General features: G+C 40.4%; 1 protein-coding gene across 6 annotated transcripts in view; it reads left to right on the forward strand.

Moving 5' to 3' along the window:
* The first annotated feature begins 1,173 nt into the window (after positions 1–1,173).
* Positions 1,174–27,882, forward strand: part of ENAH (ENAH actin regulator) — a 100,495-nt gene continuing 73,786 nt past the window's right edge. For all 6 annotated transcript variants that reach the window (XM_051614545.1, XM_051614546.1, XM_051614548.1 and 3 more), the window contains exon 1: positions 1,174–1,408. In XM_051614545.1, the coding sequence (XP_051470505.1) occupies positions 1,404–1,408 (5 nt within the window). In that variant the 5' untranslated portion in view covers positions 1,174–1,403. The remainder of the gene's footprint in view (positions 1,409–27,882) is intronic.

The raw sequence follows: 27,882 nt of genomic DNA on the forward strand, positions 1-27,882 counted from the left end.
AGCTCCTCTCTTATTGCATTACTGACACCACTAATTGACAGTGGATGACCTTGCCTCAGATCCCATACTGATCAAGGAAGAGGTTGTAAGCATAGTGTCACATAACTGAAATTCATGGTAAAAAAACTCAAATGTGTGAAACATGGATCATATATATATACATAAAAGGTAACTAGGTATTTCCAAAATCAAGTGCCTTTTAATATCTAGAAGTCTGGAAATTTATAAAGAAGACACATACACACATTTATTTCTCAGATACAAAACATTTTTAAGAAGTAAACTCTAGAGAACACGTTTGTTAGGGAAAAATTAAATCACAGATGCAAAAGCACACAGATGCCCAGGGTGGTTGGAAATTGCAAAGATCATCACCTCTGTTAACACAGATGGAAAAGAATGGGAATTTGGTTCCTGACCGAATTCAGCTAACAGGATCCGGGTTAAAGCTATGCACACTGTATGGGGGGTCCGCTAGGAATACTAAACGCAAAACATAAATCTGTATTTAGCACAAACGCCGGGCTACTGAAAGATGGAAAGCTGGAACAACATTCCTGGACCCCTGAACACGTGTCTTAGGCCACAGGCTTCCCGGGGCACAGAGAGGCACTGCCAAGAGCCACAAACCCAGCGGAATTTCCCGGGGGAGCACAGGCGGTGGGTGCACGGGTGCTCTCCCACACAGGGATGCCAGTGTCACCAGTACACCCAGTGCCGTTTCCCGGGGCGCACAGACCCCGGGCTCATCCCGGGCCGGGGTACGGAGGCTCTGCCGATGGCGGGGTTCGGTGAGCCCCGGGGCCGCGCTCCGCCGAGCCGGCACGGCTGCTGGGGAGCCCAGGCTGCTCCTCGGCCGCTCCGGGAGGGTCTCCTGGCAGCCGGGTCGGGCGGTCCCGCTTCCCGCGGGGCCGCTGGGGGAAGGAGCTGCTGCAGGCGACGGCTCCCCAGGAGCAAGGGCTGAGGAAGGGCTCCCGGAAAGCCGCCGCCATCGCCCTGTGCATGCATGTATGTGCGTGCGTGCACACCTACCCACCTGACCGCCCGCCCGCCCGCCCCCGCCGGGCCCCGTCCCGCCGCCCGGCCCCGGCGACGCGACCCGCCCCTTCCCGCCGCGTCCCCGCACCTCCGCCGCGCCCTCCGCCCCGCCGCTCCCCTCCGGCCTCCCCCGCGCTTTGGTTCGCTCCTCCCCGCCCATTTCCCCCCACCTCTGCCGTCCCCCTCCCACCCCCCGGCTGCCCGCGGTGGTCTGGTCTGGCCCGGCCCGGCGGCGGAGGGAGCGGCGGAGACGGGTGGGGGAGCTGCCGGCGCCCGCGGCCCCTGCGGAGCGGCGAGGAGCGGCCAGAGGGAGCGAGCGGAGCGAGCGAGGAAGCGGCAGCGGCTCTGCGGCCCCGGGCGGCACCATGAGGTGAGGGGCCGGCCCCGCGGCGGGCGGGCGGGTGTCTGTGTCTGTGTCTGTGTCTGTGTGTGTGTGCGGGGCTGAGTGCGGGTGTCTGTGTGTGTGTGTGTGTGTGTCTGTGCCCCCCCGCCGCCGTGAGCGGGGCCCCGGGGCGCTGGGCCGGCGGGGGGAGGGGGCCAGGCTGAGGGGAGCCCCGCGGTGGGGGAGGGGCCCATTGTTAGTGGCGCGTGGGGGAGGGGCGGCCCCGCCGTCCCCGTCCCCGTCCCCCGCGGCGGCGAAGTTGCGCTCGGCGGAGGGGAGAGGGGCCCAGCCCGGCGGGAGGGGGCGGCCCCGCTCCGGCCTCCCCCGGGGGCACCGGCACGGCTGGCGCCGCGCTCCGCCCGCTCCCCTCGTTTTCTCCCGGTGTGTGGTGTTGGGGTTTTTGTGGGGGGTTTTTTATTATTTTCTTTTTCTTTTTTTCCTTTTCCTCTTCGCTCCTGCTCTGCCGTACCCGGCGCGTGTTGCATTGCAGCAGCAGCTGGGCTTTTCCCTGTGTAATCAATAAAGAGGCGCCGGGGGAGGTGGGGAGGGGGGGGGGTTCCCCCTCTTGGCAGCCGGGAAAGTGTCGCGTTGGGAGGTTTCGGATGTAAACACCGAGGTGGACGCGGCTGGGGGCCGGGGGAGGAGGAGAGGAGGTGGGTGCTTGCCCACCTTTCAGCCAGGGACTCCCGCTCCCCGCCGGCTCATTCATTTAAAGTCGTTTTTTTGCCTCTCTAGCCCGTTCCGTCCCGCCCACCCCCCCCCCAGCTCTTTGTAGTGCCTGCTCTGTCTCCGTAATCTTCCTCGACTGGTGCAGGACCCGGTGAGAATGCGGCTGGGTAGCCCGGGCGCTGCTCTTTCGCTGTGTGCTCCCCGTAGGCCTGTCCCGCAGTGAAACAACGGAGGAACCCAGTTACCTTTTTCATTTTCTTTCTCCCCGTTAGAAGGTCTTGCCTGGTTTGCGGTTTAATTGAACCTTCTTTGTCTTAAAGATGCCTGTAAGTCGTCAGGTCTTTGGAGTATAATAGCTAGGCAAGATTTGCATGATGAAAATCAGCCAGTTCTTCTGCTACAAAAAACTGCAGTGGCTATTGGAATTCTATGTCAATTGCAGTAAAATCTTAATTACATTTTTTGAACTTAAGGGTGTTGTGTCTCCGCCCCCCCATGTGTGTACACCGTCGGTGGGAAGGGTAGCATTGCCATTGTTTGAATTGTGTTCTGTGTTTCCCTCTCGTTTTCTTTGTTAACTGTAGGTATTTGTGTCCTGTGTTGTTTTAAGGTTTGCTTTGTCACAAGATAATTTATTTTCATTTATTCATGTTGTTCTTTTAGAGGTCAGATGCCCAACAAAAGAAAAGTTACAACTTAGAAAACTTCCAGTTCATACCCAGATTCTTTAAACAGAGGGTCGTTGTTTTTTGAACTTTATTTTTATTGTCTTTCCAGCCTTTAACACAATGGCTGCTGGTAATCTAGCAAGACTTGACGTTAAATGTTCTGAGAAGCCCTGCGTAGATTTGTTTTTCATACTGGCAAAAGGTACTTCAATTGTGCGGGTGACCCTGGGTGAAGTAAGCTATACCAGCGAGGCTGCTCGTTCGCTGATGTAACTGCTCGTGTGCTAGGACTTCTGCCAGTTTGGAGGGAGCACAAAAATTTTCTCCTAACTAGCATAACAAGAAAGTGTGTAGGTTGAACCTGCCCTTAGGTTGCTTATTTAGATGTTTGAATAGTTGACTCGAAGCAGTTAATAAATATAGGGAAATGAATATATTTTAGGTCTGAGACTTGTTAGCTGCTTGTGAGTGCAGAGCGTTTACCTGGTATGGGGGGGAATGTAGTTGCAAGTTGGATGGTCAGTGTGAGTGGTCATGGGGTATTTCAAAGAAATCAGCCTTCAAGAACACTAATTTCTAAACCCGTTGAAAAAAAGAAGGAAACTGTACCAATAAAACTACACAGGCTAAGAAAATGATGTGGTTAAAGAAGTATATTCTCTATAGAGGCACTGTTAAGTTGACTCAGTTTTGTTTAATTGGTCCGACTCCAGAACAATGGCAAGCTTTCACTGCACGCTCTCTCTTTGGACTTGTTTAGACTAGGATTGATGGTATATTTCTGTAACATGTTTAAACAATATCTTCATCCTGTATTTTGTTTGGGCAATGTCTTTTAATGTATACTTGCTGGTCAAGTTGTGATGGGGGAGGAGTGACAAGGTGGATTGAACAAGTGACCAGCATTTCATATATAGGTCCTCTATTTGCAGGTGGTGTTAAATCTTAGCAGTTAATATTAAAAACATACTTTTGACACTGTCTTCTGGAATGCTTAAACTCTGTTCTGCCATTGCTGTTCTACAGGTAAGTATTCAATTGGTGTTCCGAAGAATACAAAAAGTAGTAAATACCGAAAGTTGTTCTGAGATGATTTGGGGGAAAAAACCCAACAAGAAAACCTAATTTTCTGTTCTGTCCTTTGACACATACATGTGTGAGAGCCTGTTCTTCAGCCATCACGAGCCTGAACTAATTCTGATGATTTTGTGTTAAGATCTCGCATCTTATCTGCGTTAGCTGGTCGGATACTGAAGAGCAGACTGGTTTTCTGTATGTCAAATAAAACTAAACATCATCATAAAGAGCATCTTCATATTATAAATTAATCATCAGTTCCTAAGACACAAACATCAGTGGTGCATGGGATTAGTTCTTGCAGAAGTCTGTTTTGTATTTGAATTAACATTATATGCTATTCGAGTAGCATCTGTTCAGGGTTTTAGGTTGCTGATAAACTTTGAATGTTAAGTATCCCGGTTAAATGGTGTAGCCCAAGTATGAAGTTACTTTGCTCAGGTGCCAGCTTGAATTGGGCTTCTGTATCCTTCTCCCTGCTCTAGGTAAAAACAGGTGACTCCCATGAACACCTGTTGTTCTTATTGTATTCTGGCTTAGTACTAAGTCATGCTCTTGATGTAGTTTTCTGAATGCACTTATAATAGGTATAGAGGAATAGGAATATTCAGTGAGGTTTATGTTTACTAACTGGAATGTGGTAGAGAAAAAAAGTAGTTAAAATCTAGGTAACAGCAGAATTTGGTGGCCTGGTTCTAGTAACGGCATCACTTCCCATCTTATTGATACGAGAGGAAAATGTGTGAACAGACTTTTATGGAAGCATAAGTTGAAATCTGTATTATGGATACTGATGAACCTAACCCTACTGCTAGAGCTAGTATTCTACAGTGAAGGTTAACCAAATTCTTTTGAGGGTGGGTTTTTTTTTTTTTCCTCTGTTATTTTTGGGTTTTGTTTGGTTTTGTATCTTTTGGGATTACTACATCCATTTCTTCGTGTGTGAAAGAATTGTTTTTCATTAGTTTGCCAGTCAGCAAGCTAACTGCTTAGTCTGGTTTAATTACCCAAGTTGCAGGAACTGGGAAAGAAACATTATTTTTTTAGAATTTTAAATTCTTCTATTTCAAGAGTCTAGTATATTAATTTGTGCTTGCAATGGGCTACTGTGCATATCATGTGTGAATGTTCATGCTGTATTTAGGTAGGGCAAGTAGCTAAATTACTGAGTTTTTAGAAAATCATGTCGCATCCTCACGTTTTCATGATAAAAAGCTAAATTTTTGGTCTCTAAACCATATTAAATTTTCTATTTACTAACATTCATCAGCTTTTCTGCCCATGTATGTTGCTTTAGGATGTAATTCATGATATAATTATAAGTCAGTCTATTCTGTGTCTGAGTGAGTAAGCCTTCATTATATTTTAAATGTTGTGCTAAGATATCTGATACCATATTTGCTGGGTTTTTTTTATGTCTTTAATACATGAGTGAAAGCCCACGAGAGAAGTAACAAAATATGTACCTTCATTAGGACTAGAAATTCTTGAAGGAGCTGCTACATGTTTCCCAGGGTTTCCAGAAAAGTGGGTATGCTAGTGTATTGTATTAGTGACAGTAGTATGGTTCAGTCTATTGCAATAACTGCAGTTATTTAAGGTAGTAAAATATCAGAGTAGCAAAGCCATTAATTTCAATGGGGGCAATAAGTTATTGTGTACATCAATATGTAGGGTAACGAATCGTACCTTTGCTTTAAAGACTTGCTCAGATAGCATATTTGAAATAGAAAGCTTAATTTAGTTGAGAACTACTTGACAAAATGTTGGAAGTTCAAGCAAGCAATTAAATTAGACTGGAAAGACATAACTGCAACCAGTACAGTTCCTAAAGCTGCTCATATGTTAAGAGTAAAATTGGTCGTGTAGGCAGGCTTTTTCAGGTGGATACAAGAATTCAGGTTACTTTCCTTGTTCATAAGTAAACTAACAGATGGACTGAGTCATCTGTCTGATAGAAGTGCAGTCTTTAGCCCTGTATTTGTGACAGTTGCAAGCAATTTTTGGATGGGTCAGTTCTGCTCTCCTTATATGGGATCTGACAACTGTTTTGCCCTCAAGGTCTCTGGGTAGTTTAGTTAATTACTTTGACGATAAAAGTATAAGTCTTTACGAGATTACTCTGTGAATAGGGTGTGGTAATCAGAATACAATTTTTCTAGAAAAAAGCTATTTATGATCACCTAAAAATTAGAAGCACTCTGGGAGTGTGTATAATTCAGGAATGCGCTCTGGAAGGGTATGTACTAGTTTTTTCTTGGCTGTTTCAGGGTTTCATGTTTGGAGGTCAGAAAACAAAACTGACTTAAGTGTCCTACTTCAGACCACTGTAGCATAAAAACCTTTCTTTCTAGGCTTCCATAAAAAGGAGAGGAATTATTCTTCCAGCACCTGTTCCAGCAGATGCTTTGCTAGTGCACGTATGCCCTAAGTGATGTACTTCAGTGGTGCCTTAGGCATGTGATTGGAAATACTTGGTAATGAGAACTGCTTCTTGCCATGCCAGTGCATTTCATGCAGAACTATTATAGAAGTAGGTTATTGAACAACTGGACAGAGCCATTTGCTTTCATTACTAGAGAGCAAATGTGTATTGTGAAACATAATTATTCCCTTCTTTACTTTGACCTTTCTTCTAGAATTGCTTTTGACAGTTCATACCTGATTCCACTCAGCAGTGTAGAAATACGTGTGCCAGCTCTCTAAACATCTAGATTATTTTAGTTTACAAGAATGCTATATTGTTAAGAGGAGGCAGAAGGTATGTGCTTTTTATCTTTGATTAAAAAAAATTACTTTAGTGGTAACTAAAAGTAAATGTAGCAGAGAGAGAAGTTGCACAAGCCTTGTAGAACAGCTTCAGTACATTCAGGTAATTTATGATGGTGCCTACCTTGCTCCCTGTTTTCACCCCTGCCTTTCCCTGCTAGTCCTTGTGAATTGTATAAAACTACCTTGTCTTCCTGGCCTGTTTGCATCTCTCTTGGGATTAATACGGAGCAAAGGCACTTCTCTATCTGTCAGTATTTAAACCTGCCAAATGAAAAGCCAGTGTTTTGTCCTTACTGTCCCTCCCCTGCCCTGTTCGGTATGCCCTACAATACAGAATCTTTTTTCCTTTTTAGAAATGGCTGCACTACCTTACTTTAACTTTCAAATTTTATAACTTAAGAAATAAAAACATATATCGAAATAAGTGAGTCAAAAGCAGTTTTGCCTCATTTTAAAAAGCTCCGTATCCAATACAGGTTTTAGAGGAAAATGTTTTATTTGAGATACTCATAATGAATTGTTCTAATAATTGATAAGCTTCTCGCCACCTATGACTTATTACAAGTCTCCTTCACTGTAGCTGTTTCACAACTAATGTTAAAAAAATTCCAAAAAAGAATGTGTAAGTCGTGCTTACCTAAGCCTTTTGACAGTGTTACACATCTGCTACTTCTAATGTTATAGTTCTGTAGACATTTATGGGCAGCTTATGGAACTGCTGCTTGGGAGAAGATAGGACATTTTTCTGAGTTTTCTGCCCAAATGCTAGTGACAGCCTGGTGGAGAAAATGGGACTGTTCAATATGGTGTGAGATGAGTTGTCAATCTGCTTTGGGTTAGTCTTTCCAGTTGAACTGCTTGTTAGGAGCACATGTTTTGGGAGTCAATGCACAAATTTATGTGAGTAGTTGAAGCAAGATTCTCTTGCTCTCCATGAATAGTCTTTGGGCAGGGCTTATTAAAAGAAAACACAATCAATATTCAGGAAAAGAAAAAATCTGCTCTCACATACTGAAAATTCTCCAGGCAAAGCTAGCTTACATAAAGGAAGAATAGTAAAAATTACTTCAGTTTAGTGCAAAACTAGTATTCTTCTTTGCTAAGTGTGTAGGTTGGTGGTGTGGGTTTTTTCTTCTTTTTTTTCCCCCCCTCTTTTTTCTTTTTTAAATTATGGTAAAGAAAGGTGCTGACACCCAGGGAAGCATGGGGGAGAGAAGTGGAAACTACACTCCGGAGGGTGATATGAAAATGTTCCTTTGCTGGATTAGTGTTTTGTCAGAAATAACTCTGAACTCCTAGTTTATAGCACAAACACAGTTGGAAGGATTTTGTTTCACAGGTTCTCTTGTTCTTCTGTTATTCTTCAACAATTTTTGAAAGTAATCTATACTTATTGTGAATTCCATAAGGAAGATGAGGTCAGGTTGTTTTGTGTTCCAAGTATACTAGCCACCTAGTTTAAAAAAGAAAGTTTTAAAACTTAAAATTTAGTGGAATAGTAAAAGAACGAGTAATCAGTGGTATAGCCTAAAGACTCTATTTATGCCTTAGTTGCGGTTCTATAGTGACTAGAGAAATATTTAGATTTTCATTTTGTAGGAAATAAATTTCTATGTATGTGTCCTTCTCCTTAAAGCAACCTCCTAAAATACTGATTAATACTTAAAATTTGCTTAGGCAACTGACTGAGATCTTTTTTGCAGGTTACCATACAGTGATAACAGATTTTTAACTGAAATGCTTTGGAAGGCATGTAGTTGATGGAGTGTTTTATTGTGGTCTTGTCTGGCTATTGGTAAAAGTTCTTATATTTCAGTTGTATAGACTTATCTTCATATGTGGTCATATCTGCTAGAATTGCGTATTTTGTGGAGCCTTCCACTGAAGTTGCATTTTTTCCTAATTGTATGGGATTGAAAATGCAAATACTAAATGGGAAGAGGATTAGGATTCTGTTGCAGTTCATATATTTCCAACAAACCTTTCAATAGCGCTGTATTGGTTGTATTTTTACTGTCATTGCTGGAAAGAGGCGGTTGGTATTTTTAGGTTGCATTCAGTTTTCTGGTTGGCTTTGCAAATCTGACTTGAGTACATACGGGCCTTGAACCTGGTAATGCTGCTTGAAACCACTAGCTCTTGAAATAACATGTAAAAATACACGTGTTTTTCAGGCACCAACCTTCAAGTGCTAGGCTAGCATGGATTCTTCTACTGTAGATGTTCATATCAGTAATGTGTTGTGCAATAAGCAGTATACACTACTGCTTGTTTTGAAAACTTGTTTTCTCCATATATTTTCTTGTTCCTTAACAGTCTTTGCTCTTCTGTGCTTTCTTTTAAAAGCTTGGGGTCTTTTATAAACAATACGTAGTGATGTGTATACCTTTTATTTCTTCTTCTCCGCTGAACTGTTGTTGAGGAAAGTATATGATCCTTCTGGCAAACCTCAGTCCATTAAACAATGCTGGCTGTTCTAGAAAAGGACTCTGTGTGAGTTAATGGAACTTTTTTTTTTTTTACCTTGTTGGATTTGTACTTAAATTTGAACACAGTGAAGCTTTGTTAGGAAACTTGTATTGTGTTCTTGAATGCATTTACAAAGCCCATTTAAAAAAAAAAACGACCAACCTGCAACTGGCTACTGTGGATTAAGTTAAATGGACTTTACAACTTCAGAATAAACATTGTTACCTATTGTCTGAAATGGATGATGTGGCCAGAATGACAAAGCAGTGAAACCTAATCCAAGTGAACCCAATTATGGCAGAGATAATAAAGTAGTGAATGATAGCACTGTTATGAAAATGATCAGTGCTGAAGCTCAGCATTTGCATGTGTAAATCTAATAATTGAACATATTACTGAAGAACAGATATAGTTTGACAGTACTTATGTAAAAAAAAAATTTTTTTAGTTTTTTTTTTTTGGGAAATTAGGTCTGGAGGTACTTTTTGCTAGTTCGGAATACTCCTGCTTTGATGTAAGTTTGTGAATATAGTCAGAACTCAAGAAACTACTACTATATTTTAATATATTGTTATATACTGACATATTTAGTTCAATCACTTCAGTGTGAGTAGAGCAGTAGGATGGTTCAGGAAGTAGCTGATACTTGTATCTCCATTCATTGTGTGTCTCTACTTTTCTCTTGGTTTTTGCTTGCTGTTTGAGGGGTGAGTGAAGACATGAAAGACCTATCCAGTTCATTCTTCTGACCAAGAGAAGGCTGAGGAGAAAGGTTAACCTTAGAAAGCTGGCATGGAATCCATCTCTAATCAAGAGTAGAAGGAAGAGCAGATTAATGTCTAGAGCACTTGAGTAGTGAGTTGCTGCCAATAAGCTTAAGCGGAAGTTGAATCCAGTATTTCAGCTGCTTCTTCAGTTGTTACGTGTTTTGGAGAGTAATTGAGAATGAGGTTTTGTAGCATTTCAGTGATTTCATTGGGTTTTTAGCCACTGTCTGGAAATGCAGGAATGGGTTTGAGATAAAAATTTTGACTTGAGATTGAGGGAGAAGACCAAAGCATCAAATACAAAGAGGTAACTTAAATATTGCACCCTAAATGTCTTGTGCTGTAATCTCAAGGATTTTGGTAGTACCATTTTTCTAGATTGCAGAATATGATGTGACGAAGTTTAGTGATCTGCTGTTAACTGCCTCATACAGGAATTATTCTCAGAATTATTATTGCTTAACTTTACATCTGACCTTGCAACTGAGTTATGAGGTTATGAAAACTGGAGGTTCAGGGACCTAATTTTTTATTTTGCCAATATCTTACAATGGTATTTTCATGAAGATTGGAAGAATAGTGCATTTCAGACTTACTGGTTTGGTGTACTATATGGGTAACTTCAAAAGTTATTCCTGTATATTTTCTATTTTATGTACATTTCTTATTCACTGATAAAACACTTCTGTCATCCTGTAACTGCTATGGTTTCAAACAGTAGCTAAATCCACAAATAGATGGCTGTAAGGTTGTCTTGCAGATTATGAACTGTTGCAGTAGCTGTGTTGCGCTGAAGATATAAACAAGACCAAGTTTTTACAAGGAGAGGCAATACCTTTTATTAGATCAGCTGCTGTAGTGGTGTGGATCAGGCTGCAGGCAAGCTTTCAGACATTCAAGTGCTGAGTGCCTGAGAAAGTTATTCAATTCTTTGGAGACACCATGTGGAGATTTTGTACTGTGTGGATTGTTGCAGGCATATTGCAGATACAGGTAAATGTTGCTGTGTGGTTTGTTTTTTTATAGCTAGCTCATAGTTTTTATGTCTCACGTAGTAGCAATGTTTAGTATAATTTGTATTCCAAAGAATAAGGGACTAGGTGCTTTAAAACAGGTAAGCAGTGGTAGGATACAATTTAACTTGCCCTTTGTTTTTGCATTAGTCTGCAAACATGATGCCCACCTAGAGGAATCTGAGATTGCATTGCAGAGAAAAATTTCAAACAGTAAAACTGAAAGATACTTTGCAAATGTTACTGTTCTGGTGTAAAGTGCGAAGGTGTATTTTCCTTTGAAGCATCCAACTATTGGGAATTGCTGGGGAAAAACCAAAATGCTCCTAGTGCCTGGTTTGAGGAGCCCATCACACATTTTTTGTGAGGATGTGGTGTGGTCACCAGCGTGACCTCTGTATAGTAAATTTGTAGGCTGGAGATAGAAGTGGATTGCATTACAAGGGTTGCATCTTTAGACATGACTAATGCTTAATAATACTGCTCTGTTGAAGTCCCTAGTTAGTCATCACAGGGTAGAAGAGTGTACAGTTAAGCCAGTTCTGAATACTCTAAATATCTTGCTTTCAATTAATGTGAATCCTTTTCTTAGGGCATATGAATGCAAAACAAGCAACCTCTCCTCTTAGACTTCTCTCTGCCTTGACAGTAAAAAGAAGACACCATTCCGGATATGTACTGTTAACCTGTGTGTGCTGCCTGTATATAAAGGTTTAGGATTCCAAATATTTGATGCACAGTCTTCACCTACAATCATCTATCTGATTTCTGTCTGGTCTGTTCTGTGCCTCACTAGCTGTGAATAAAGACGGAGGGAAGTGGCTGTATGGTATGACAAATCCTTAGCTCTTTTGAATGGGAAAGTGTTTTTAAGCCTTGTAACCACTTGTATGATTGATGTTATCTAGGCCTTATGTAGTAAGGCCTTTGTAACATTTTTCCTTAAGTTTTTCTCCTGCGTAAATTGTTCACATTTTGTAAGTCATGGTAGGATGAAGACTGAGCTGTTAGTGTAACTCTTAGGAATGCTTTCAGGTTCTATGATTTATATAGTGGCAATCTCGTTATTCAACATTCGTGTATTTGAAATCTTGCATGTTTTTCTTGTGAACTGGACTGAGGTCTCTGTCTTCAAATATGTCTGCTGTTGGGGTAGGTGTAGGGAGTGAACTCGCCTCAAAGCCCAGTCATTAGTTACTTTGGTTGTAATTCAGGGAGCTTGTCTGGGAATCACGGGAATGGGCAGGGTGTTTAGCAAAAACAAAACAAAACTGTCCCCAGTTTGGTGCTGCGTACTTTCATATAACTTTTGATGAATCATTGTATCAATTGCCCAAATAGTTGAGTGATAATAGCTTTTCTGTTCTTTGGGAAGGGGGAAAGATTTCATGCAATTCATTCTTTCTTAGAGAAAACTTTGTCTCCCATGAAAAGGAACACAGTTCAGCTGTCCACACATAGTTTTGTAACATTTGTAACAGGTCTTAAATTCAAAGCAGTTTTGGTTAATGCTTTTTTTTTTTTTTTTTTTGGTAGAACAAAATCAGCTCCCCAAACACATGCAACAAATGAAACAAAGCAAAACTATTTAGAAATAAAGCTGTAGGCTTTTTCCCTACAACTTGAGAGATTTAATTTTGTTTTTTTGTTACATTGTAGGACAAAAATCTGGGATATAATGATGAAAGCATTCTGCACTTAGGAAAATTTTTGCATCTTAGAATTTTTTCTTGGCCATTACTGTAGCATGAAAATGTTGCTGGCTGTCTGCATTGTAGCAGTGAATTTTTTCTCAGCAGAACCATACCTTACAACCATTTAAATGTACAGAATAATTTTAAAGTAAAACAGAGTTAGTGTTGGACATAGCATCTTCGGTTAGACTGATGATGAGAGCAATGTTTATGCCATGGAGTTTCTGTTTCTCAGGAAGACTGGGGTTAATTGCAGCTTGGCAAGTAAAAAAAAAAGTTCCATATTGTTTTTCTGCAGTAGATTCCTGTTGCTATGCAACAAATAGAATGTCACTTAGTAGAGGATATATTAATTTTGTATTCCCAGCACACATCTCTGCACGTTCATTTTATACTTTAACAGGAGGGTATGATTCTGACTTCCTGTTGGGCTGTAGTATGAAGTATATATTTGAGTTTCTATTCTGGTGCTTGCTGTATCTGCGGTGACGTCAGTGTACTTGCAGAGCCTTTGTTTTCAGATGGATGGGGACACCTGTGCAACACAATCAGGCTTCCAATCAGAAAAAAAGGGGTGGTCGTTGTCTTCCCAGAGGTGGGATGTTATTGCCAAGCAACATGTTACGACTTAATTCTGGTATGGAAAAAATCTTAGGTTGTGAATTCTGAAAAGCTTTGAATGTGATGTGAAGAAAGTTAATGCAGATGGCACTATATGAATCTTTAAACCAAATATCTGGTTAATTTTTAATGATTAGAATTAACTTTGATATTTGAATATGCCTCCCTTCCTGACCTCCCTGCTCCCCCCACTGCTAAAACCAACCAATCTCAGCATCCCAATTCTTTACATTTGCTCTTGATGGATTTTGGAATAAATGTTTAGGGTTTGTTTGAGAAAATCACTGAATATGGCTCCGGAACCAGTAATTAGGTAATGGACAAATGACATCTGGTAAGGCATTATTTCATAATCTATTAGACTTCTGTAGTAGAAAAGAAGGCAAAAATAATATTTGAAACGTAGAAGGATATTAATTTGGCCTTTGTTTCAAAGGCTGTAGTGTGATATAGATGACTGAAATACAGAAACTTGAAAGCTGCAGATTTTTAGTATTGTGCTTTTAAGAATAAAATGCATGTGTTGTCTCACATATTATGATGTTTATCCTAGATAGTAATCAACCTTATTTTAAGTAGTTCTCTGAATTTTGTTGTGGATTTTGAAAGCCAGCTCCTAAAATGTAAGCTGAAATGAAGTTAGATACTATAATTAGCAGGTCAAATACCCTCACTTTTTCTGCTTTTAGAATTGAAATATGCCATTGTCTAACATCTCTTTAAATGGTCACTCTGAAGTAAATTTGTAAGTACCTGTTTTTTTTTTTTTTAAATGTTACTGTAAATCTGCTTATATGTGTGGCTTCCTAATAAAACAGAAGTTAAAAGGAAGACTCAAAATGAAGTTAGGAAAGATTCCTAACATCTCTCAGTACTGTTCTCTTGCTTGTTTTGCCAAGGGGATGCCTCTGGTACATCAAGCATCATTAAAGGATTGAGAAGCCTTTAATAATACCATTTTTTTTCCTGTAGTCTGCCTCTTAATTCAGAGCTCAGTGCCAGAGCATTACATGCCCGTTCCCAGGCTGACCCAATAAAAATGATTTCTCTGTGTACACGAAGAGAACCTGATGCAACCTAGAATAAATTCTTACAGCATTCAGTATTTGGTGAGATCAAACCTTAGCTGTAATACAGATAAATTATTTAAAGACATGGATACGGGTTGTTTAGGGCCTTTTTGTTTTCTTTATTGGGAAGATGAATCCTTGGTTCTGTTGCAGAACTATTTGGCTGTCGCTTTCAAGGCTACGATGACTTGTTTTAATGGTATCTTTTGGCACAATAAACAGTAGGAATTGGTAGAACTGCCTCTTGGAATGGTAAAACTGTCTCCTCTTCCTGAGGAGGGGGGGGAGGGAATTAGGTTTGTGGTTTGAAGGTTGTTGGGTTTTTTTGTTTAAATTCTTTTTCTGTTTCAGGGGATGGAAAGTCTCTAATGACTGAGCTAGGGAGAGATGGTTTTATAGTCTCAGCTCAGTGTCATCTTCAAGAACTGACTGCTTTTTATTTTTCAAAGAGTTTCTGTCCTTTGGTGGTGGTTGAGTTGTTCGTAGTTGTCAGGGATATTCTTGTTTTGTCATTCACTAACTTAAAACTGTGGGCCTGATCTCTCAAAACATTAAATTGTTCAGCATATACCTTAATCCTTCAAAGTAGAGAGAACATTATATGGCCACTGAAGACAGAGGGCCCTAGATCACCTTGGATTAAATAATCTACAGAAGATTTGGTACACTAGTTACTGTGCTTCAGCTCTCCAATGGAGGAAACTACTTCCATCTATTTCTCATTTAATTTCCAACTTTTGCTAATTTCTTAAAAATCAGTGTGTTTAAGTTTGAAGCTCTCAAATGCTGTATTTTATGACACTGTGCTTAAACCATGAATAACTTCTGAATTTGGTATTCAGAACAAATTTTTATTAATATGCAGAAAACATTGCTACACATTGAATAATGAAGAAATCTACTAGCTGTTCACTTACTCTTTAGTCCATCTATGCTAAGTCAGAGGTAGTCTGAGAAAAAAGGTGGAAGGGGCAAAAGGAGTAAGTATGTAACTAAGACTTTCTAGTGGCTATATAGCCGTAAGTCACTCCTTCCTCTCATATAGAAGCAACAAGAACTTCTAGCTATTCTGAACTCTTGTACTTTTTTTAACCCTGGTTATTTTTTAACCATATTAAAACGTAACTTCGCAGGTTCTTTAAAAATTGGAATAACAAGCCAAACATGATATGTTATGATATATGAAATTCTTGGAACAGCTAGATTCTTGACTGCCTGTGCTACCTAAAATCAGTGTAACTCTGGTTAGTTCTTGTCCTGCTGGTAAAGCGTGCACATGAAGGAAATAAACTGTGATTATAACAGTGTGTGCTTACCAGAGAGGAATACTAACTCTAGAAACCTGTGTTTTGCTCATACTGTGCTTAATCAGAGTCACTAGCTTCACAAAAATTAAGATCTGGCAATATTTATTTGTCAGTTTTTACAATGGGAATATGAAGAACCTTGACACTTGGCTCGCTGTTTCAGTGGTTTTTTTGTGGGTTGGACCCTGTGACTTTTTCTGAGGATGCTTTGAATTGGATTTTCTTGATCTCTCCTTTATCATATAACTAAAAGATACTGCTCACCTGTTTTATGTAATGGGACGGTCCACTTAAGTGATTCCTTTAAGATACTTGGAGGTGCGACTACTCTATAATGAGTGATGGAATAGGTCACTTTTTTGTGTGTGTGTTCTGGCTACATGGCAGATGCAGGCCTGATTATTAAGGAAGGGAGGTGTTGTGATACCCTCAGAGCAGCAAGGAACGGGTTTTAAAAAGAACTGTACATACTCTCTGGCTATATCTTGGGAGCCTCTGGGGGGGAAAATTACACCAGTGAGCAGTCTGGACAGATTTTTCTGGTAGACTTTGGTTTGTAGACTGCAGTTTGGGCATCTCAGTTCAGTATGTCTGTAATCTGAGATGGTATTGCGTCTGTCATTCCTGTTCTGAATCATCTTTGGACTTTCTGTCTCACTATGGAACTTAAATTTTTCCTTCTGTATATTAAGGCTTTCATACTCACTGAGGACAGCAGAGAATAGTTTCTTCTCCTCTTTGAAGCTACCACTAGTGTAAGTGAGTGTTTGTATTTCTCTTAAAGCTATTTGTGCTGGTGTGGTGGGATTTTTGGTAGTGGGGGAAGGGCCCCCGGACAAGAAGCTGAGAAGCTCCCCCTGCTCCAAAACCAGGCAAGTGGCCATTAGAGGAACAAAAGACCTGAGCAGAGCAGGCACCTGGCAGTTAAAAGAGAAAGAGCTGAGCTGGAGAGGTGAGAAGCAGTGCTGGGGTGAAGATCCTCAGATGGTTGGTGAGGAAGATGGGGAAGAAGGTGCCCAGGCAGAAATTTCCCTGCAGCCTATGGCGAGATGGCAGGCAGTCCCCCTGCACTCATGGAGGAACGTGGTGGAGCATTTCCTGGCAGCACTAGGAGGGGTGAACATGGCCAGTGGACTCGGATTTGCTGCCAGTGGACTCAGATTACGCAGCTTTGGAAGACCCCAGCGCCAGGGGAAGTGACTGTTCCCGAAGCAGCTGGAGCAGCTTGCCCATGGGAGGGACCCCGTGGGGAAGCAGGGAAGGACTGTAAGGAATCCTTCTTCCGAAGGAGGAGGGAGCAGGAGGGAGCGGCAGGAAGCACCAGCCTGTGAACTGACTCTAAACCCCATCCCCTGTCCCCCTGTGCCGCTGGGGGAAAGGAGGGAGAGAAATTGGGAACAAAGTAATTTGGGCCTGGGAAGAAGGAAGGGGTGGGGTAACATATGCAAGCCCTGCTCTGTGTGTTGTGTGTGTCCTGTGTGTGTTTGATTAGTATGAAATTAAATTATTTTTCCCCAAGTTGAGTCTGTTTTGCTCGTGACCTTAATCTGTGAAGAACCCTCCTTGTCCTTTTTCTCAACCCATGAGCTTCTAGTTGGCCTTTGTCCTCCTTATCCCAGTGTGTGTGAGGGTGGGAGTTGAATGAGCGAGCGACCATGGGGCTGTTTGTTTGTTGTTGTGTTGGGCCCAAACCATGAGACTTTTCCAGATTAGAATCGCCAAATTTCATTCATCTTTCCTTGTGTGCTGTTTTCTACACCTCCTGCCAGTTGCTAACTCTCCTCCTGGTCTACATAATTTGGAAACCAAGGCTGACTGTTGTCTATCATGTATTGATTTACATCTCTTCTCTGGAATGTATCTAAATGTAGACTGGAACTTTTTTCTCCAGTCACTTTTCAGCTATGCCGGTATTATTCAGAATTCTTGCCCTGTTGTATCATCTTCTGGGCCTCTGTCATCTCTGATGGTAGCAAGCATGCTCTTCCACTTCCTTACGGTTCTGCGGCAGCATGAGCATCACAAAACTGCACTTGTGTGTTTTCCCTGATTGTAGCATTGATAGCTGCTATCTGAACATGGTTTTCAAAACTCCTTTCTGTTTTTCTTTCAGTAATTTCTGTTTATATCTAATGAAAATGCCTTGTACATTCCGTCAAGAACCGTGTCATACCACAGTATCTGCCACTTTTCTACGGTAGTTAGCACAGGACTCTAGCAGACCTAGAGGAAATTAAACTTATTTGATATTTAGTTCTTAAGTAATATTGGAGATACTTTTTTTTAATTATTATAATCTTAGCAGGTTTTTACTGCAGTTAGCAGGTCTTGTGCTGCTGTTTTTCTTAGGATTCAAGTTAAACAGAGTCTTCATAAAGCTGACAGCTTGCTTCATTCCCCATTCAGAACCCTGCATCTGCTTTGAGAGGTAACCACTTGCTACAGACTTCTGCAAATCGGATTGACATCCCTCCATGGTCTGAGGTTCTGAACACTAGCTGAAAATATAGCAATAGTAATTTCAGGAATATTTTGCTGAGTCTTTCCTGAGCTTGGAATAGAATCTGTCCAGTCTAAGCTCAATAGCTCTGCAGTCTTCTGAAAACTGAGGCTTGTAGTTGTGGCATTACCAGTTTTCTCTTGGGGAAAAATCCATAGTAAATGTATCACAGAATCACAGAATTGCTGGAGTTGGAAGGGACCTCTAGAGATCATCTAGTCCAGCTCTCCCACTGAAGTAGGGTAACCTAGAGCACTTTACACAGGACTGTATCCAGGTGGATTTTGAATATCTCCAGGGATGGAGACTCCACAACCTCCCTGGGCAGCCTGTTGCAGTGCTCTGTCACCCTCACTGTAAAGAAGTTTTTCCTCGTATTTAAGTGGAACTTCCTATGTTCCAACTTGTATGCGTTGCCCCTCTTTCTGACAATGGGAACTACGAAGAAGAGGCCATTTCACCTCCATAATTGGCCCTTGACCCCTAGGCTCATCACTGGCGAGTCTGCTTTTATCCCCCTCCTCCTTCAAGTTTAGTTTATAAAGCCCTGTCTGTGAGCCCTGCTAACTCTTGCCCTAGTATCCTTTTCCCCATGCGAGACAGGGTTTTCCCATTTGTTGCGAGCAGGCCTGGTGTTCTGTAAATCAAGCTGTGGTCAAAAAACCCGAAGTCCTGCTGGTAGCACCAGGTTTGAAGACAGGCATTGATCTGTCGGGTCTTCTTGTTTACCCATTCATCATTCCCAGGAACTGGAGAGAGAGAGGAGAACACAACTTGGGCTCCTGATCCCTTGAGCAATTGCCCCAAGGCCCTGAAATATTTTTTTTTGTTGACCTTGGACTTCTCTCTACCTCGTCACTATCTACCTGAAAGATCAGAATAGGGTAGTAATCTGAGGGCTGTATCAGACCAGGGAGTTTTCTGGTTATATCCCTAACCCAGGCCCCAGGGAGGGGCAGCAGACCTCCCTGTGGGAAGGGTCTGGCTGGCATTTGGGACCCTCAGATCCTCTCAGAAGGAGGGGATCATCCTCCTCTTGTTCTTCACAGAAGCAGTCTTAATGTGTGAATCTGGCCCGCTTCAGTGACTCCCTGGATGGGGCTTTATCAGCATCCTCATTTCCTTGGTTCTTTATCTCCAGTGCACTGCATCTGCTCTGTGAGGGCACCTGGGAAGGCAGTGGAGGCCCAGAGAGGACTCTCCTGCTTCCATTCCTCCCCGTCCTCACCTAGTTCCCCTCCTTCTGCCCTCTGACAAGAGAACAGGGGATCCTCTACCTCTCCACTATCCTCACCACTACCAGGCGTTTCTACCTGCAGGGCCCCATACCTGTTCTGCAAGGGCACTGCATAAATCTCTGAAGCTGTTTTGTCTTGTAACGTGAGAGTTAATTTTGCTGAGATGTAATTAGCAGTAGTCGTGGCTTCTGCACCTAGCAAAAATACTACCTGAAAAGATAGGTGCAGTTTACTTTTTTGTACACAGCTTGTGTTTCCTAGCAGCCTAAAAGTGTAGGAAATACTGCTTCACAGTGATATCAAATATGGTTTTTTTTTTGTGTAGCTAGTTGGCACACTCAGGGGATAAGCTCTTAAACTGGTAATCTTACTTCTGGTACACTTTATTCTAGAAACTAGCTGAATTTTCATTAAAAATTCTAAGTATGACAACTTCTGTCTGCGAAATAGTTAAAAAATGTGGAAAACTTCTTATTTTGCTTTCCTTTTGTGTTGCCACAAGATGCAAGGCAGTGTATCTCTAGAAGCTTATAAAAGTTTGCTGTGTTCAGCTTTCCTGTGCAGTTTAAAGTCTCTTGGAAGTCTAAGTGCTCTTCCTGGATAATTCCTTACACTGTGTATCTGTGTGTGGGGTAGTAATGAGGATGATTGTTCCCATCTAGCCTTTAATGGTGTCACTAACACACACATACATATGCTTCTTTACTATTGCCTGTTGAAGAAGAGAGCATCTCTTCTTCGTTGTTAAATTTGTATGCCGAACACTTCACAGATTCATCATGGAGCATGAACAGGTCTGTTCATTGTCTAAAATTCAGTCTTTGCATTGTACTTCAGCCTGTTTACTTTTTAAGTTTCTTAGATCTGTTGGCATGCTATGAGGGGCATGTAGCAATTTGTAGCTTTTTTGATACTGCTTGATAACTAGATCACAGGCCTTCTAGGAACTTGATTTGGGTTGAGTGTTTTGTTAAGAATTATTAGATAAGAATATTTCAAAAGTAGTGTAGCAACAGTTTACTGATTAAATAATGCAAATAGATTTGAAAGCTACTATCTAAAATTCATGTGGGATTGAAAAAAACAAGTTTTCAAAGGTTTCTCCAGTGTTGCTATCTGGGCAGTATCGCTGTTTTTTTAAACTGGGACTTCCTTCTGAATATTTAAAACAATGGAAAATTACCCTTAATGTAGAAGACGTTGCTTCCTATCTTGGATGCCTTGTGATAGCAAAACAAAGAAAACAGGATGTATAATTGAAGCAAGGCAAATTTAAGTGTTCTAGGATTCCCTGCCCATGGAAGGAGTTAGGTTTTGTTTGAACTAGAGAGGTTTCACTGTCAGAGTAGCATTAGAAATGAGAGAAGTCTTCGGTTGGGGCAGGCCAGTGGTCAGTCTAGTCCCATACCCTATCCTGGAAAGTAGCAATAGGAGAAGCATAGAAGAAGCTGCATGCAGCCGCTTGGCAATAATCCCTTCTCCTCCCCCTCTGCCATTGTCTGATTTGAGATGCTTGTTGATTTGAACATGCTTGTTGATTAATTTATTATTTGTTTTTTGTAAGAACTTGTTATCCATGAAGTCTTCTAATCCCTTGTAGCTTCCTGATGTTACCTGTGTCCATAACTTCTGTAGCAGCGAAGTCCAGAATTCACTGTCTTTGCTTGTAGCTTTTTGTCTGTTAGGGTGGTTAGGATTGATGTTAACTCAGAAGTTCAAATTTGGCAACTGGCTTCACTTTTTCCCTCCTCATTGTGAGTTCTGCTTCTGTTTAGTAGTCTGTTTTATGGTATGTAGTACAGGATAGTGATTTTATACCTTTGCAAGTGAAATGAAATGGAGTAGTCATGTTGCTTGTGCTGCTGTAAGGCCAAAAGGGCATTGTTAATTTTCCTTGGTGTGGATTAAGTGGATATGTAGATGAAGTAGTTTAGACTCTCCAAATAGCACCTTCCAATTTATTCCTTTTATCTAATAAAGGTCTGCACTAGTAAGGTAAGATCTTTCTAAACATTTTGACAAGTTTTTGACAGGTTATTTTAGTGATTGCTGTAGCAGTTTGCAGTATTTTTATGAAATTTCTGTAAAAGTATTCTCTTTGTATGTAGCAGAGAAGCAGTACACGTTGCTTATTTTTTATGGCTAGAGGGAAGAGCTCGAAACTGGTACAGCTCCTGTGTATGATTTACGGTATGCAAGCTTCCTTGCAGCTATTGCCTCAGGTCGCTGTTCTTCTGCTGTACCTCCTTAGTCACTCATATTACAGGTCAGTGTAGTTTCATTTCTCTTTCTCTTTTAACTACACCAATGTACACAGAATGTACACCTATGTACCTACACAGAAAACAAGTAGAAATCCTATGACATAAATTAAATTTGCAAGCCTAGCACCTGTAACACAGAAATGCTAGTACTAGGTTGTCTTTAAGTTCATGGAACCTGTGTGTGTCTGTAGGTTTTTGTGGTGTAATAGTATCGGTTGACACTTCCACATTCCTTTCCTCTGTCTCCTTGCTATTAGAGTTGTAAAATCAAACTGGAGAGAACACGGTGACCTCAGAAGATTGTTATGGCAGCAGTACTCTGTATAGTGTGACTTCGATAAAAATGTTTTACTTGACACCGGAGGTTTTCAGTGTAAGTCTATATATCCTGGAAAAAAATGCCCACCATCTGTAGTATCACAGTTAAAATCTAGTGAAGTGCTTGAAATTACTCATCTTTTAAGTTGTAAGCTATTACGTTCTCGGTGCTTTTATTTGCAGGCTGGCATACTTTGTATATCAGGAATGTTAAGATTACTCTGGGAGTTTTAACAAATTTCTGGATATTTGCAGTCTTAAGATGACACTAGATAAGGTTTGGGGCTTGATTTCTCTTGTGTCATGTGTTACCATGAATAGGGGTAGTACTTCAGTGATGAAAGGTGGCAGTTTTGTGGGTTTTGGATATCGAAGAGGTTAACAGTCTCATGTTGGTGTACGGGCAAGAAACTGATGAGTAACTTTTCCAGCTTTGTTTTGGAGAATCTGAAATGCAGTTTTAAAAAGTTCACATCTAGTGTATGCACAGGAAGTATATTTACAGAAAAAATAAGTCTTAATTTTTTGTCCGACAGTTGCTAGCTGTAAAGAAGGAACACGGCTGTATGTTAAAAAAGCATATTTGTGTTGTAGTTCATTCAAAATTAAATTTCCATGTCGACTAAAAGCTGTCTTTCTTTACACTTGTAAAGCTGCTGTTGAAAGAAGCGGAGGTTATGTAATTTAAATTTAGGCCAAACTAGGTTCTTTTGGATGTTTTGCAACAGTGAATGATGCAGAAAAGGCCCTACTTGTCTTACATAATTATGAAGAGGTAGCATCTAGTAAGATATGTGCTGACCACAGTGAGATGCCTTTATAAATAACTTGCATAGAACTCTATTTTATGGTGGGTAACTTTTTTAAATAAATACAACTCTGCCATTTCTTTCCTTAAAAACTGTTGTTAACTTTAAGAATTACCTCCTAGATCCAATTAAGTTGCCAAACTTTGTATTTAATTATTTTGTTTCTCTGCAGCTTTTTTGCAGACAGCAGCCAGACTGGGAGTGTATTTAGGTGTTTTGCATGCAATTTCTTTTTGCATGCTTTCTTTTGTCCTGAGAAATTGAACTTCTTGACCGAAAAGCTGTTCAGGGTTTGGTTTGGCTTTTTATAATGAATGATTGTGTTAGAAATGTTTTTTTCTGATAATTGTTTTCATAGACATTATATTTATATACACACATATTATGCCATAACCTAGATTAAGGTACAAAAATATTGCAATAAATCAGAATTCCTACTAAAACTGTAGTGACAACAAATTGGTAGTGAAATTCTGTTTATAGCAACTTGCTATTATAATTGAATCATTTGGTTTGAGTTTTACCAAAAATTGAGTATTGATGAAGGGTGGAAGCGATTCGGGCTGGCATTGCCCCATAAATCTTGCAAAGAATGTTTCCTGACTGTTGAGATTCTGCATTGGTGCAGAGAAAACAAAGTGAACAAAAGGTGTTAAGCAGGAAGAAATATTTTTATAATCATAATGGTGCGATTTTAATGAAATGTAAGTAATTTCAGGTGAATTAACTGTAGTCTACATCAGGTAAACTAAACCTCGACTACAATAGTAATCATTATAGTACATATTAATTTACTGCTATGGTTTTCTCATAGGAGAAAGTGCTGGTGTATTGAAATTCTTGGTAAGGGTTCTTAGCTGAGTTATCAACCTGCATAGGGGTCTAGAAGGAGCTTTCAGTCACAAGTGCTGCCACACCCAGACTGCTGAGCCTAGCTGTTAGGAAAAGTTTTAAGTGGATTGTGCTATTTCAGTAGATGCCACTTAAAACTATGTGAAGTGTGGTCAATAGTAGAAGTTAGTGCTTTGGCTTCTGGTCATAAAGAAGCCCCAGACGCATCAGAAACTGAGTGCAACTCTTTGTTTAAGATATATGACATTATGGAAAGTTATTTTAAACTGCCTCAGAATCAAGAATGTGGGGCTTTATAAGGCAGCTTTTTTCCTGCCAAAGTTGTATAGTTTCTAAGACTGGAGGTTGCTTTGGTATAAAAAGTGATACTATGATAACAAAAAGCATTTAAAGTATTTCCAAAAGTTAAGGGAGATAGTTTTATTTATTTATTTAAATACAAGATGTATTTTTCTGTTGTGGTAATAGAGGCTCAGACAATGTATTCACTGATTCAAGCTAAAAATCAGCATGTGAAAAATGAAGATCTGTTGCCTTTCAGATTGCATTTTGAGTCAAATGACATGCACAGAGCAGGAATTTGAACTGGCATTCTGCAAACAGACCTTGTGTACCTTCTATGTTGTTGTGGTTTTGGTTTTTTTTTAATTAAATTTGTTAAAAATGTAACTTCTCCATTTATGCTGGAGTCAAAACTTTCAAAAAACATAAATTTGCTTGGATAAATCTTGGTGACTGCAGATATTACTGATATATGCAAGTTTTATGTCTGTCTAAGCCTACTTTAGCCAGTATTTCTAAAAACCTGGTTTTGTATACAGAAGTAGAGCATAGATATCACCAAGCCAATTCTGGGACAAAGAACATATATGTAAACTTTTCTACACAATTTTCTTGTTTGTTTTCTTGCAGGCAAATTCAGACCAATCTATAACAAAAAGCAGAAGAGAAGGTTCTGCATTTCCTTTTCATCCTTTATAGGTATTTATGCACCTGGCATGGAGATGACTGGAGCTTTGGAGGGCAAAGCACGGACTTCAGAACCAACACAAAATACCACAAGCACAAAATGCTCCAACTTGTTTTAGGAAGAGCGTGGTCAGTTGTTACAGTATGATTATCAGTTGTCCCAAATGCTGTAGGATCTGAGAGAATTGAGGCCCGATTTCTCGGGGATGTTGGTAAAATTGACTGCTCAAGCATTTGTTTTTACTTACTGGTGTGACAATAGTGGCAGGTAGTGGGTAAACATCTGAAATTATTGATAACTGAAGTTAAAAATTAGACTTAAAAGGGGACTGCAGCATTTGAGAAGCTAATGCATATATGCTTCTGCAGCTGTGCTGCAGAGGTGGTGTAACCTCGAAGAAAGTGGTGAACAGGTGCTAAACTTCCATAGTTGCAGTTGGCAGGCGTGTGCAGATGTTTTTGTGCTGACATCCTGAGGTTTCTAGAACAACTCAAGTGCAAGAGTTTTGAGCATTTTGGTAGCAAAGTTGATGTTGCTCTACATGTGAACAGAAGCTGTACCTGCTCAGGAATTTGAGAACCATCCATATCCTAGAACTTTTAAAAGAAACAGATAAAGATCCAGGCTGTTTGACAGGAAAAACTTGAATTTTCTTATCACCTGAAACAAAACCACAATTTTATTAACCACAGTGGAATGCATTTCACCAGGCACCTTTATAATCTGAAGCAATTGAAGCTCAAGTAAAATAATACTAAAACTGAAATTATCAGTTTTACTGTATCAAAAATTGTTGGGAACTGCAACCAAGAGTCTGTTCCTGTACTATTTACAAATTGCTTGTTTAATTTTAAGGAAAATTATTGCAAAAGGCTAATGGGTTCTAGAAATTATAAGATAACACTATGTGAAGTATTCATCCTTACCCTTTTTATTTTCCAATCTCCTGTTACTTGTGAGTGCCATAAGAATAAGCTGTAGTGCTGCTTGGAGTATCTCCTGGCTCTCAGAAGAGTAATGTGAATGCCTTCTATGAAGGTAAAGGAAGGATTTCTGGTTTCTTTCATCCCCTCAAGGAAGTTATCTCTTCATGTGCTACCATTTGTAATATTTGAAACTTGGAATTAGAATATTCTTCTCTGAAATCTTGAGGACTAGTGCCGCTTTTTGACCTCAAAACCATACATTTTAGTCTCTCCATCAGCATAGGGGAAACGCACAATTAGGACCATTATCATGCAAGTACTGCCCTGTATTTTTTAGGGGAAGTTGTTTATTTGTCATCAGCCCTTAAAGTCTTCAGTGTATCTTTTGGAAGGTGTGTCTAAGGAGATGAAACATTCTGCTTTAATCATAGAGTACTCTTTCTGGAATTTGTTATCCTGGGACTCGCAATCAGGTGCCAACTCATTTACTAGGAATATTTATAGAGACTGCTGCATTTTAGGGACTGTTAATTTGGTAGATAAGCCAAATAAAAATTGCAGAAGGGTGAGAAAAACAGTAAACATCTCTAAGGATATAAAGCTATGTCTCACTTGTGTTGATGAGCTATTCTGATTTCAGTGGGGGGGGGGGATTTGTTTTGTTTTTTTTTTTTTAGAGAAGACACTTCAGTTTCCTAAACAACTAACATAAATGTGAGTCTTTAAATCCTTGCTCAGTTGGTTGCTTACATTTGATGTGGTCTTTTGAATGTTGAAGGATCTTGGGATATTCTGGGTGCCTGGCTTTTTTACTGCCAGAGATCTTGCGGGCTGTGATGCAGAGTGCTCGAATGACATAGCAGAGTGTTTTGGGTCACCAGCTGGTGCTGTAAATGCAAATTAGTTCAGATCCTAAAAAAATTATGCATGCTTCTTGGGTGTTTCTCAGATGTGGGACTGGAGCCATGGTCTGTGAACACCTGAGCCAGATTACTTTGACTGATTCTTATTCCATGCCTTGCAAAACAGCAGCCTGCTGATTTGAAAGCGATAAAACCAGCACCTGCTAAGCACTGCAATACATTTAGTAGGTCTGCTGGATCTGGACCTTACTTTGCATAGAGCCAGCATCTGTCTCTGCTGTTTCTCTGCAGAGTTCATCCCCAGCAGGTACCTGCAAGCTGAGTGTGTGGGGCCAGCGAAGCCCCTGACTTGGAACTTTGTCCTGATGTGTCTGTACAGTATGATTCTGTCCCTCCTCGCTGAAGTGCCACAATGGGCTGCTTGCAGTTTCTACCTGGAAGTGAGTGCTGTCAGCTGCAAAGTTCAAGGGCTACCTCTGCACATGGATGCTTCTAAAATACAGACTTGAGAAGCAAGCATAAAATAAACTTGTCTTGACATGTTTAACTTTTTTCAGGCTCTTCTACCAGGTTTCACAATGTTTCTAAATAGTTTCTTCTAGTTTTTTGTTGCTGTTACTTATAGGGGAATTTTGCTTCTTCTCATTCTTATTTATGAAAGATGTTGTTTGTACATTCCCAGTTTTTTTCCTGTGTTATGTGGATTGCTCTTCAACTCTGTCATCTCCATGTCTTTTTTGATGCACTTCTGCCTTCCCAAGAATTTTCACAATTTGCATGTCTGCTGTTTTTCAAAAGCTAGTTCAAGTCACTTTATCCTTTAGATTTTACATCTACCTCCATTTTACTAATAATTTATATGGTAAGGTTTTTGATATCAAAATCATATCGTTTATGTGCAGTGCTTTTTTTTCTCCACTTTTTTTCTTTCCAGAGTTAGGTAATGATGAAAAAGATAGTGTCTATCTCTCTTGTCTTTTGTGATAGCAAGGTCACACTTTGCATGTGGTCTTGTATGTACCTGTGTTACCTGAGCCAGATTATTACAAACAGTTCCTAAATGACCACTAGCAGTTACAGATTTTTTTTCACATGAACTATTTTGTCACAAGCTGCTCAAAAGTAGATTTGTCACAGAAAAGGTTGTAAAGTGCTGAATCTTGCACTCCGCAGCTAACTGGAAATCTAGGTTTCTATAAGCATATTTTTCATACTTGAGAGTAGACTTGCCTCTTGTTAAGAAGTTCTTGCTGAATTGGCAGTAAAGATACTGTTTGAATTATTTGGTCTAGCCAATGTTTACATTTCTAGATCTTACAACATGAATACTGATTACTTAATGAAGTTGAAGAAAGTTGGTTTTATAGATCTGTTTTTATACTATTTTCTTTAATCTTTGTATAAAGGTATTTCCCCATTGGCTTATGCTGCTACATAGAAGACTGTGGTTTTTATGAGTCTGCTCCATAATATGAACATCTTTACCTGATGTGACAGTAGTTCTGGGTAGTTCAGGATGCTGCTTCACTCCTGTGAAGGCCTTCTTAACTTTCCTCAGCTGTTGAGGTGAAGGACACGCTGGTGCTCATGGTGGG

Source organism: Apus apus, chromosome 3, assembly GCF_020740795.1.
Source record: "Apus apus isolate bApuApu2 chromosome 3, bApuApu2.pri.cur, whole genome shotgun sequence".
Lineage (NCBI taxonomy): Eukaryota > Metazoa > Chordata > Aves > Apodiformes > Apodidae > Apus > Apus apus.